Source organism: Sus scrofa, chromosome 8 (genome assembly GCF_054392235.1).
Source record: "Sus scrofa isolate SSC_HxYL_T2T_F1_AM1 chromosome 8, Sscrofa_HxYL_maternal_Yorkshire_Landrace_v2.0, whole genome shotgun sequence".
Taxonomy (NCBI): Eukaryota; Metazoa; Chordata; class Mammalia; order Artiodactyla; family Suidae; genus Sus; species Sus scrofa.
This window is the reverse complement of record NC_139390.1, coordinates 81,706,510-81,719,892: the sequence shown is the minus strand read 5'-3', so window position 1 is coordinate 81,719,892 and position 13,383 is coordinate 81,706,510. Positions and strand designations below refer to the sequence as shown.

The window sequence follows — 13,383 nt, the reverse complement described above, 5'->3', positions numbered from 1 at the left end:
CTTAAATGGAAGGCTTCTTGTTTCCTGTTAAGTCGTTCCTATACCTGGGAGAGAAGAAAGATGTTGAGAGGATTCCAGGACTGCAGCAAGGCTGGAAGACAGCCCTCTTTGGGGTCGGCATCCATTAGGCCTTATCAGTCCGAATGGGAACTGGCACAAATTCCAACCCTTGGGCTTTTTTAATATACTTGACTCCACACACAGAAAGGCACATATGTTCCCTCGCCCATCGGATCAACCCTCAGCTCCTTTCCCACATTTCCAAGCCTTCCCACTCCATTCGGCGCTTACAACCTTCCCCTTCCGACGATAGATGACTCTGCCTCCTACTCCAATGAGGATGCGGAAGGCGTCCAACAGGGAGTGAGACACGAATACCCTTCCTCCTTTATAAGGGTGAACCTTTCACCTGCATGCGGACCACTTTCTTTCCCTTTTTGTCGGTCAGCCAGCCTCACCTTTGTGTGTCCTTTTCCTTTCCCTCCTGCAAGGAGCAAACCTCACGTGGAAAGCACCTCTCTGAGTGGCGGATGACACCTACGCCAGCCTCTGCCTGTGCTGCTTCTGGTTCTGCAGAGTTTGAGAGGCGAAAACCACAGTTGCCCGGGTACCTGGAAGCCAGTGTTTTGGATACGATTTTAAGTCTGTTAGATGTACTTGCATGAGATGTGGAAAATGGAAATAAAATGAACCGAGGCGAGACTGACATCTGCTTCTTTCCAGGGGGGCCACAGTCCTGGAGGTGTTTGCTCCTCCTGTGGCAGCTGGAACAGACGCCTCCAGGTTCAGGGTCCAGCCTCTGGGCTCAGCAGAGGTGAGGCCAGGAGATGGATTTTGCTGGAGTGGGTTGGGCAGGTGGCCTGCTTCTGTGCCCAGTAGCTACAGCCCTGGTTTCTGGTTTCATCTGGGGCTTTGGTCCTATGGCTTCTTAGTGATGGTAGGCATGCTTTCTTGGTGGCCTGGTTTTGTGTTGTGCCTTTGGGAGTCATTTCTGGACACTTAGACTTGAATCTTTCCTTTCAAACTCCTCATTTTGGGGCAAGTCGTGTCACAACTTGTCATAAAAATGCTGAATTCTAGTCCTACTCCTGGGGGCCAAGTGAACTCCTAATGGGCTGAACGCTCACTGCTTTACGTGGTTGCACATTTGACCCAGAGGAAGAGGTGTCCTGATTCACAGGCCTAGTGGTCTGGCTGGAGTATTTCTCAAGTACTCTACAAGTGTAGCGCTTCCTCTCTCGAGTTCTCTAGAAGTGGAGTGCTTCCTCTCTCAAGTACTCTAGAAGTAAAACACTTCCTTTCTTGAGTACTCTAGGAGTAGAGCGCTTCTTCTCCAGAGTACTCCAGAGGGGGATTGCTTCCTCTCTCTAGTACTCTGGAGGGGGGTACTTCCTCTCTCTAGTGCTCTAGGAGGGGGGTGCTTCCTCCCTCAAGTATTTTAGAGGTCGAGGACTTGCTCTCAAGTAGTCTAGAAGTACAGTACTTCCTTTCTAAGTACTCTAGAGTTAGAGCACGTCCTCTCTCAAATACTCTAGAAGTAAAGCACTTCCTCTCTTGAGTACTCTAGGAGTAGAGCATTTCTTTTCCAGAGTACTCCTAAAGTGGATTGCTTCCTCTCGCTAGTGCTCTAGGAGAGGTGTGCTTCCTCTCCCTGGTACTCTAAGAGGGGAGCGCTTCCTCCCTCGAGTACTCTAGAGGTCAAGTTACTTCCTCTCAAGTACTCTAGAAGTACAGTACTTCCTTTCTTTAGTACTCTAGAGATAGAGTACTTCCTCTCTCAAGTACTTTAGAGGTAGAGCACTTCCTCTCTCAAATACTCTAAAAGTAGAGCATTTCCTCTCTTGAGTACTCTAGGAGTAGAGCACCTCCTCTCTCAAGTACTCTAGGGAGAGCACTTCCTCTCTTGGGTACTCTAGAAATAGAGTGTGTCTTTTCTCAAGTACTTGAAAGGAAATCTGAGGGGGAGATGTGGGAATAGACCTTTCCAAGTAGGCAGAGCATAAATATTTTTGTGTCCTATATGAATGCCGACCAAAGATCTATCTCAGTAGGCATGTGTACCTCAGTAAGGTTGCTCTTAAACAATCAAGCCGAAAAGATGATCGGTTCTGTAGAGTTTCTTTCCCCAGGCACCTTGGTCCCTGTTCAGTGATCTCACAATAAGGTGGCTAAAGCCCCAGGGCTGGAGGCTATGCACGGTCTCAGCAGCCTGGATCCCTTGCAGCAAGGGAATGAGACTAGAGCACAGCTGATTTCCCGGCCTGCCAGCAGCGGGACGAACACTCAGCCTTCATGTGGCATCACTCCCCAGGGGCTCACCTGCCACTGCTGGCAGATTGAGTACACTGGGCCACTTCTAGTAGCGAAGGGGCAGCGCTTCTTATGAAAACATCCACGTGCTCCGGCTACAAATTTGCCTTTCCTGCTTGTGCCCCGACCACCATCTTTGCACTTTAATGGTACCTTATTCACCGCGTGACATTCCACACAGCATTACCTCTGACCAAAGCACTCACGTCCCAGCAAATGGAGCGTGGCGATGCTCTCCTCTCATGCAGATCACTGGTCTTCCCAAGGTCCCCAAGATACTGAAGCCACTGGCCGGATAGAATGGTGGCCTTTTGAAGTTTCACTTGTGCCAGCCGGGTGGCATCATCTTGCGTGGCCTCAGAAATGTCCTCAACATGATGCATTCGCTCTAATTCAACAGCTAGTACATAGTGTTTTCTCTCCCCTAAGCAGGATTCAAGTATCCAGGAAATCAAGGAGTGGAAATGGGAGCGGCTCCCTTCACTACTGTCTCTGTAAGTTTACTAGCAACATTTTTGCCTTCCATTTTGACTTTGGGTTCTGCTAATGCGGGAAACTTAGCTCCTGAAGGGGAAAGTTTCCACCAGGGGACACAGCAATGGTTCCATTAAATTGGAAGGTGAAGCTGTCATCCGACCCCTGAGGCTCCTCATGCCAGTGAACCAATAAACATTACTGTAAAGATTACTGTACTGGTGGGGAATTACTGTACTGGTGGGGGATTACTATAGTGGGGGGGGGATTACTATACTGGGGGGGGATTATTGTACTGGTGGGGGGATTACGGTACTGGTGGGGGGATTACTATACTGGTGGGGGGATTACTATACTGGTGGGGGTACTACTATACTGGTGGGGAATTACTATACCTGTGGGGCATTTCTATACCAGTGGGGGATTATTGTACTGGTGGGGGGATTACTATACTGGGGGAGGATTGCTATACTGGTGGGGGATTACTCTACCGGGGGGGGATTTCTATACTGGTGGGGGATTAGTATACAGGTGGGGGGATTACTGTATTGTCAGGGGGATTGCTATACTGACCACTGAGTGTTGCTACTATACTATGGGAATGAGGAAGAATTTCTGGAATTCAGGGGACCCCCTTTGAGCCTCTTTGTACTCTTATGTCCTATGATAAAAGTCAGCAGATGACTCTGACCACCCAGTTCAGGCACAATAAACCAGACCCACCAGGAACAAAGTTTTGGGTCACCTAACCAAAGAACTGTGGCACCAGGCCAAGGTGCCTTCTGAAGGCAAAGGGAATGGGCAATGAGTAGAAGAACAAGGAAGTTATAAGTATCACTAAAAAGGATTATGAGTATTTTTCCTTATTTTGACACACACACACATATGTACAAATTCTTTGCCCCTTTCCATTTTCCTACCATGTACCTACCATGTAACCTTATATCTCAATAGTTAACTTCTATGATATCAAAGGGGAAATGTGACTCATCCAGAAGAATGAGCATCACTGGAAGACGGATAAAGGGACTTGGTGTCTTTTTTTGAAGACAGGATTGTGTTTGAGACTGGACAAGAGTCACATAATGTTAGGCAGAGGCATGCCTTTGAAATTATTTTTATTTGCAGGTTAAGGAGAGTTGAGAAAGGTTTGCAGACAAAGGGAGGGCTGTGGTGGCTTTGTCATGTATCAGGTGGGCTAGAGCCGAGTTCCCCAGAATTCATTTCCTCCGTGGTTTGGGGTTATAGGATGTGGCTACAGTTGACTCCAGAAGAAACGAGCCGGAGATTTGAAAGGCAAAAATGAAGCACACTGAGCCTGGTGGGGGCTGGAGGCACCTGCTCTCATCGCACAGGGAGGCTGATCTAGTGGTGGACACGGGGCAGCCACTGAGCCCACACCATAGCTGCACGAGGTCTGTCCCTCAAATCAATTCTTTTTGCATATCACTCCTAGTGGCATTGCTTCTCTGTGTTGTGTTTTTAAGATATAATGGCATTTATTCCCCTAAGGGGGTTTGGTGTCATATACAATATAATTCTTAGGTTGTAACACAGAGCCAGTACAGGGGGAAAAAAACAAAAGCAATTAGAAATGAAACTTATGTCTTCTAGAGCCCAGAATGGGGTGAGGATTTACGCCTTTCAGCCTTTGCCTCTGCTTTTCCTCACCTTGGTTTTCTAGGTCTGATCTAGGTTCCTTCCTTGTCTCTTTACCTATTGATATTGAGGCCTAGATCAGTACTTTGCTTGTGGCTCAGTGGATTAAGGATCCGGTGTTGTCACTGCTGTGGCAAGTGTTCGATCCCTGACCAGGGAACTTCTAGTTCAAATACCAGTATTTGTTCTGGTTCTTTCTTTCTTTCTTTCTTTCTTTGGCTGCCCTTGTGGCATATGGAGGTTCCCAGGCTAAGGATCGAATCGGAGCTGCAGCTGCCACCCTACACCAGAGCCACAGCAACGTGGGATCTGAACTGCATCTGTGACCTACACCACAGCTCATGGCAATGCCAGATCCCTAACCTATTGAGCAAGGCCAGGGATCGAACCCTCATCCTCACGGACACTAGTTGGATTCGTTAACTGCTGAGCCACAATGGAACTCCTGTTCTGGTGCTTTCTTGATCTTCCTAATTAGATTGATTTTTCCCCCCTTTTGATTTACTGATTTATTATTTCCCTGTGTTTGTTTAATTTTGTATGATCATTGTTAATAAGGTCGTTTCTCCTACTTTGATGCATAGTCCTTATGGCAGGGTCTATCAAATTCACCTTTTACGGTAGAGCCAGAACTTTGCGTGGCAAAGCACATACTTGAAAATATCTGTTGAAAGAATTCGATAGGTATTGCTTCTCTATTAAACCCTGACTTGTACAATTGGATTTTATACATTTTTTCAAGCTAAACCTTGACCAGTATGTGAGATAATGGTCCATCTTTCTACCTCACTGGAGAGACAGATGGTAAATGAATGAATTCACTAAGAGTTTGTTCTGTGCTTTGTCTTTATCACCAAACACGTGTTTCCTAATGCCTCGTCGTGAATTCATAGACACTGCATCCAACCAGGGTTTGCCAGACCTTGTGTTGACTGCAGCAGCAGGTAAGATTGGTTCTTGCCCTCGAGAGCTTGTGGGAAAAAAACAGGCATGTAAAGCGTGAAGGTGGCTTTTATTCCCACAGCTCCTCTAAACTGCTCGTCAAAGGTCACTGAAGATTGACAACTGAAGATTTGCTAATTGCCAAGCCCATCATTTGCAGATCCACATCCTACCAAGAAACGGGCCTTAGGCATTGCTATATATTCTCTAGAAACTGTGCTCCATAAGAGCATGACTCATTTATACCATGTCACCAACACACAGAATACTATCTGCTGGGAAGAAATAGGAATCAACACTTGACTAAATGATTATATATGTTTGCTTCTTTTTACTTTTTTTACTTTTTTCATTTTAAAAGTTTCATTGAAGTAGAGTTGATTTACAATGGTTCTGATAATTTCTGTGGTACAACAAAGTGATCCAGATATACGTGGACACACATCCATTCTTTTTCAGATCTTTTTCCCCTGTAGATTGCCACAGACTATTGAGTAGAGTTCCCTGTGCTGGACAGCAGGTCCCCACTGACCAGTCACTCCATATACCGCAGTGTGCAGGTGCCCATCGCAAACCCCCAGTCCATCCCTCCTCTGCTACATTTGCTTCTTAAAATTTGCTCTTTCCTTGGTTTCTGAGATGTTGTAGTCTCCTTGTCTTCTTTACTGATTTTCCTCTCCTCTTCATTGGTGTCTCCTCTGTAAATATAGGCCTTCCTCAGTATCCATTATCTGCTTAATTCTTCCCTTTAGATTATATTTATTAAACAAATATTTAATGGATACTCAATAGGCACTGGAAAGTATGCGAGTGACTTCTAATCCAACAACAGTGAACAAGTCAAGCCTGCTTCTGTCCTGATTTCACCCACTGGACCCCAAATGCCATCTCCATGAAGATGAATTCCAACATTGCAACCCCTTCTTGGGCCTTTTTGTATGGATGTCCAGAATTTGCCCTCATTCCCCAATATATTTCTTACAGGCAGCCAGCTGACCTAGTCACCCTTTATCTGTCACAGCCTATCAATCATTTGGTCCTATTGCTTCTTTTTCTTTCCACCCCATTCATTGATCCTGACCTAGTTTAGCCCTGGTCAGCTCTCACCCCGTGAGTACTGTCAGCCGTCCAACGCTGTTCCCTTGGAGGCCTCTTCATGCCCTCCTCCCGTCCAGTGTGGGATAATCTGCCTCCAAAGCTTTCAGTGAGCACAGCGTCTCAGTCTCCATCTTCTGTCCCTAAATCTCCTACTCTACATGGATCCTCTTATTTCCCTATTTACCACCTTTCCTGGACTTGTGGCCATTTCCTGGCACTTACTAGCAAAGTGCTAGTGCTATTTCTTCAGGCTGGAACTTCCTTCACTTTCTTCTCCAGTTAAAATACTCTTCATCAGTCAAGTTCTGGCTAACTGCCACTCAAGAAATGCCCAAATTAACCCAATAGGAATAAGCCATTGATTTCTTTTTTTTTTTAATACTTTTTTTTGTTGCTTTTTTATCATCCTGCAACGTATGGATATTCCGAGGCTAAGGGATGAATCAGAGGTGCAGCTGCCAGCCTACACCACAGCCGCAGCCACAAGGGATCTGAGCCGAGTCTGCGACCTACACCACAGCTCACAGCAACACTGGATCCGTAACCTACTGAGTGGGGCGAGGGATGGAACCCGCATCCTCATGGATCCTAGTTGGGTTCATTACCACTGAGCCACAATGGGAATTCCCACTGATTTCTGTTATTCTCTGCTTGTGCTTTTTCTGTCTTGCACTATAGGCATTCTTTCCTTGTTTACTTCTCCTAGTAGATTTCTGCTCCTTAAAATGCTTCATAAATCTTTGTCTCTCTGATGACAGTATCTAATGTAGGAACTGATGATGTTAGGTGCTCAATAAATGTTTATTTAAAAATATTCAGGCATTCCCCCTGTGGCTCAGCGGTTAGCAAACCTGAATAACATCCATGAGGACGTGGGTTCGATCCCTGGCCTCACTCAGTGGGTTAAGGATCTGGCATTGCCATGAGCTGTGGTGTAGGTTGCAGATGGAGCTCAGATTGCTGTGGTTCTGGCGTAGGCCGGCAGCTACAGTTGCTATTGGACCCTTAGCCTGGAAACTTCCATATGCCAAGGGTGTGGCCCTAAAAAATAAATAAATAGACACTTTGGAGTTCCCCTTGTGACTCATTGGGTTAAGAACGCAATTAGGATCCATGAGGACATGGGTTTGATCCCTGGCCCTGCTCGGTGGGTTAAGGATCTGGTGTTGCCGTGAGCTGTGGTGTAGGTCACAGACACAGCTCAGATCCCGTGATGCTATGGCTGTGGTGTAGACCGGCAGCTGTAGCTTCGATTGGACCCCTAGTCTGGGAACTTCCATATGCCACAAGTACGGCCCTAAAAGGACAAAAAAAAAAAAAAAAAAAAAAAAAAGAGAATAAATGTTTGCATTAAAAAAAGAATCTTAAGAATTATTTCTTGTAAAGGCTATGTATCTGGTTGAATACAATCTCTCTGCACACATGTTTGCACACACACACGCGAGACTTGAGCCAATGGACATGGGTCTAAGGTGTGTTCTGTTGCATCCATAGAAGGGAGCACTTGCAAAGCCTTCATTCATGACCCAATGACTCAGTTTGCAGTGGCTTTCCCGGGCTTGTATATGCCTCTTTGATCTGGTGACTGTCATTTTGAAACCTTTAGGCTTTTTCCAAAACAGAAGAAAAATGCAGTTTCCTCTTTAGAGCAGAGAGAGTGGTGAGGCGAGTTATGTCTGAGTTATTGCAAAATACCACAAGGAGCAGCAGCCCAGGAAGGACAGGGCAGCTCTGGGCAACCTGTTGACAGATTGGGAGGGTGTGTTCCAGCAAGACTTGGGATTGACCACGAATAAAACCACATCCTCCACAGAAAATATTAAACTTGGGCAGAGAAGAGATTTCATTTTCTTGTTCAGTCACTGGGATTTCAGAGCTTGCAACTCAAATGATTGTGGTGAAATATTTGGTGCTGGAAGATGGATTATTTTATTCCTGTCTGTTCATCATGGGGTGGGGTGGCTAGAGCATTTTCATTTAATTATTAGCCCTAGGTTATTTGCGAAGAAGGACAATTTTTGCTGCATCCTGTGGTCATTGACTGAGTATGTATAAATGTATATGCATGTATATATGTATTTTTTAGTTACTCATCCTTTTATGAACAATACTTAATAGTTCCTAAGAAGTGTTGGAGGAAGTCATGAGATGGTCATAAAACTCTGCCTGATTTTCAGACCGAAGACAGTCATGTTTGGTTATTCTTAGCAGCAGCTGCCTGCGTATCTGGATCGTGCTCTTGATGGCAGTTGCTTTTGGAGTAAGAACAACAGAATGAGTTATTTCTCAAGGTTTATGATTTTTTTTTCCAAAGTGAGAGCTTTAAGGGAGTGTTTCATCCCTCGAAGAATAAAATATGGACTCTCCCTGGTGACCGACAAGGTGCTACTGGACCTGGCCTGTGGTGCGCATGTGACATCATCACCCACCACTCCCACCTGTCCCATGTGCCCCCCAGCTACCTTCTTACGACCCTACAGGTGCTCCGCATAGTTTCTAACTGGGGCTTGAGCATTTCCTCTTGCCTCTGATTGGACTGCGCTAGCCCCAGATTTCCATGGCTACCTCTTTCTTGCCACTTGAGGCTCTGCTTAGATGTCACCTCCCTAGAGAGGGCCTTCAATGGCCATTGCGCTCACACTAGCCCCCAACCCCATCCCCGCCTTGCCTCCAGTCCAGTCATTGTCTACCTTATTGATGGATTTGACTTTCTTCACAGCAATGAACCGCTACTTATTTACTTGACTGCATTGTCTCTCTCCCCCTCGTAGAATGTTCTTTCCTTGAGGGCACACATTTTGTTTCGCTTACTGCTGTGTTCAGCAAATATCAACTCAGTGGATGAATGAGTGACTCTTCTATGCCACTGCTGCCCAGTAGAACTTTCTGCAACGATGAAAACGTCCTCTGGTTGGCCTTCTCCAATATGGCAGCCACGGCGTCACATGTGCCTATTACACACTGGAAATGTGGGTTCCAAAACTGAGAAAGTGAATTTTAAGTTTTGCTTAATTCATTTAAGTTTTTAAATCATCGCGGTGGTTACCATTCGGATAGCATAGCTCTGTTCCGCCTTTGGTACTTAATGATCGAATCAATAGCAACATACCCATAGCCCAAGAGCACTAGCAACATGTGCAATGTTTTTCTTTATGAAACTTTCTCTTTTTTATCCTTTAATGGGATCATTGGAGTAGAACAACATCATCCAGCAAACTCAAGCAAACCCATTTTTTGAAATTCAACTTTAGCATCTGTCAATGGGAGCAGCCGAGAAAGTCCTAATAGCTGCCCTATGCTTTTCAGGTCTGGCTTCTTTACTATATGTTTTCCTTCCATTAATAACCTATTAGTCAGTTGTGTGGAGTTCTATATGTAACAGTTTCTTGAGATTTTGAAAGGACATCAAATGGCTTTCAATTAAAAGAGCTCAAAGGGAGGGCCATTGTGGCTCAGCAGTAATGAACCTGCCTAGTATCCTTGGGGGTGTGGGTTCGATCCCTGGCCTTGCTCGGTGGTTAAGGGTCTGGCGTTGCTGTGAGCTGTGGTGTAGGTCACAGATATAGCTTGGATCCTGTGTTGCTGTGGCTATGGTGTTGGCCGGCAGCTTCAGCTCTGATTTGACCCGTCCCTTGGGAATTTCCATACACTGCAGGTATGACCCTAAGAAGACACAAATAAAATCAATAAAAAAATAATAAAAGAGCCCAAATGCATGACTGAGCTTTAAAAATTATGCCTCTTTTCAGAGAGACAGGTCTGCTGTTGTATGCAACTCTTACTTCAAGGTGTAATTTATTCAAGGAAAGCAAGGAGAACCTGAACCCCCATTTATAGTTAAGTCAGAACAAAGCTCCTTTGTAAAGAAACTGTTTATGTACCCTCAACACTTTCAAGGCATCATTTGGGGCACATTACCTCACAAGTGATTTACATTTTCTGTTCAGTATCACTTCTTTTTCTTCAGTCTGCGAAAGGAGGTTGAATGGTGAATTTTTTCCAGGTTTGGGCTTTCGGTTGCTTAAGCCCGTAGAAATACTCCATGTATTTGGAAGCGTGCTGCTAGGGGAATAACAGTTTTAAGACTGCTGACTTGTCCATCGTTTATCATCATTATATGGTGTCTGTCAACAGAAAACCATTTCCCAGAATTCCATAAGGAGTTGCTCCCTGTAGAAGCATGGAGTCTTGTGACAAGCAAAAAGGCCTCGCAGTGAAGAGTAATCGGACAGGGGGTGAGGGGATAAACAGAAGCTTTTAGAACTAATTCATGGCTGGCGTCACCTCCATTAGCACTGGGACTGTTTGACGTTGTGTTCAGAGAACACGACCAGGGCTGCTTTCCATCTGTCATGGTGATTAATGGGAGTATTGTTAGGTAATAATAGTTTAATAACATAGCTGGAGCCAAGGAGGCACACCGAAAGTGTATATGGAATCCTAAAACCAAGAGGAACTGTGGAGAAACCGCAAGAGCCAGGACACCAGGGTCCGGTTCTCAGCTCTACCGCTTAGAAGAAGGCAGCCAGGCAGAAATGTTTCTCCAAGTGGAAGAGGGTTAAAATAGGCTGCCGGTGGAGCTATTATCTTCATTCTCAGGAAGGATGGCACATTGCTGATTTTCATGGACCTGGAGCCCCTGGACTAAAACAACTTGTCAAACCATCACGCTTCTGAGAGGTAACAGCTGGGATGACAACAACCAAGGCATTAAAGAGGGAAAGAGACATTTCCTCATGTCAAGAGATTGGATTCATCTCTTCCAAGACTTGTCTAGATTACTTTATGTGGTAAGATCTCACGAGCCACTCAGGGATGATCTACCATTGATGTGAAACCTACATGGTTACAATTGTCTTGCTCTTATGAGTCTGCAAGAGGCAAATTCGGGTCCACGTGAAACAACGCATTTCAAGGAAGTTGGCCTTTCTCCGAGATGGCCACTGTTGGCAGGCCAGAGACCCAGTCTGATCCCTGTACACTCAGAGCCTAGTCCACGTGGGCTTTTACTCCAGACTGTTGTGATTTTCAAGGGAGAAATCACTTTGCATACAGAAAACTGGCAACAAGAGACTATTTGCATGTTGGCTTTCCTTCCTGACAAGCAGAGAGCCACTTGACCTAATAAGGTGCCGTCCAGGTGTTACTCAGAAAAATTCCACCAAATGGATCTGGAGCATAAATGGAGAAGGCTTTCAGAAATTAAGAGTGAGCTTGTAGGAGAGGAGGGGATAGCATCTGACCAGGTGCCCTTCTGGACTAGGTGGCACGCTTTGACCCTGTGGGGGTTACCCATCAGTGCTTATTCATCATGGTATCAAGATAGCTTGAACCCCATTGGGAGAGAGGCCGAGATGCACTAAAGCTGATGAAAGATGCTTGAAAGTAAGTAAGGAAATGCAATCCAAGAGAAGGAATAAGAACCTTTTGGGGCCTGTTTTTGTCCTCAGTGGCTTAGACTATATTTCTTTCCTACTTCCAAATGGATATGCTGGGGCTCAGGGAACGTGAGCAAAGTTTAACAGTCCCAGGCCAGGTATAGCATTTTATCATAGTTTTGGCACGATGGTCCACGCTCTTCATCATCTCTGCTTGAGCCCAGGCAAATGGCTACTTGAAGGTGGAAGAGGGATGGGCTCGTTTCCATTGACCCAGATCGGGGGAGAGATGAGGCTGGATGTCTGCCATGTAGGCTTCTACTTAGTCTTGGTCTCAGTTGGGATGTGTCTACACTGCACACAGTTAAATGTTAAATGGAGGTTTGACTTTGGTGGGTGTGCTATGCTTTTCCTTCTCCTGTGCCCAACTGAGGGAAGGAGTTCTGATCAAAATCGATGAAAGTCAAGTGTGTTTCTTGGCTCACGGTCCAAGGCTGTGGCTCTTTGGTGTAATTAGAGAATGGGTCCAAACTCTGGACTGGCAGTGGGCTCATTTTGGACTTTTCCTTCCTAGGAAGCTGGACTGCTCTAAAGGGTTTGTGGTGGGATGTCAGACCAGCTCTAGACTCTAAGGAACCTCTTGCTCCCCCTTGTTTCTTTGACACACTCCCTTCAACTTACCTTTGCTTGTCATCAGAGCGATAGCATGAAGACAAGCTTTCATTGTGGGTGGGGATCCGCCTTCATGGGTTTGGGGCAAGGGCCTGTGGGTACTGAGTGCCTTTGCCTGGCTTCTTCTCTGAGCCTGTACCTCTCTCTCTGAGACACTGAGGAAGGTGGCTGGGTTGAAGGATCGTGGATTCCCAGCCATTATTCAAATTTTAATTTAACAAGACATGATTTATAAAGAAAACACTTCCAGTGTCTATTTCAAGTCAGCTCACATCACTTAACTGAATGGCCTCGTATTTTTTGCTTCAAGCTCTGGGGACATACATGGATCTGTCTGGGATCTTAGATCCCAGATGTCTCAGAGGATAAAGTGATGTTCCCATGATGGTCGGGTCACAAGGATGGATACTTTCTCTTGCCTTTTCTCCCTCTCTGGTTAGATAATTGAGCTGAGACTCAGCACAGTAGGCCTGGACTAGTGCAGTGGGCGTCAGCATGGATGTCCAGTGCTGTGCTCACCTCCTGACACTCTCTGATCAAAGTTCACAGCCATCCAGGTCTTTTTATTCCAAACCGAAGGGATTAAAGTGGGTAACTTCCAAGTTCCCTTCCACCAATCCCAGGCTGAGAGCACCAAGCAGAGAACTGAGCAATTCCAACAGAAAATCAGTGACCAAAGACTCTTTGAAATACTGACATTAGAGCACACTCCACAAATCTCTGCTAGTTTAGTTCAAAAGGATAAGGTTTAGACTCCTTATTAGTTCGCTAATTAGAAAAGTTTCCTATGTGCTATTCAGGGAAGCAAAGGCATTTGGGGAACATGCATGTGTTTTACTTGAAATTGCTA

At 45.6% G+C, this 13,383-nt stretch overlaps 1 protein-coding gene across 10 annotated transcripts in view; it reads left to right on the top strand.

The window, feature by feature from the left end:
- LOC110262135 (uncharacterized) overlaps positions 1-13,383 on the top strand; it is a 285,706-nt gene that overhangs the window by 65,260 nt on the left and 207,063 nt on the right. For 3 of the 10 annotated variants that reach the window (XR_014812782.1, XR_014812783.1, XR_014812781.1), the window contains exon 3: positions 2,743-2,804. The exons of 4 other annotated variants lie outside the window; for them this stretch is intronic. Coding sequence is in view for 1 of the 6 variants with exons in the window: in XM_084972623.1 (XP_084828749.1) it covers positions 492-607; positions 724-814; positions 2,743-2,804 (269 nt within the window). In the remaining 5 variants the exon portion in view is untranslated. Of the gene's footprint in view, positions 1-491; positions 608-723; positions 815-2,739; positions 2,805-4,032; positions 4,200-13,383 lie in introns of all 10 variants that reach the window. 3 more of the 10 variants (XM_084972623.1, XR_002346725.2, XR_014812784.1) reach the window with 3 other exon arrangements.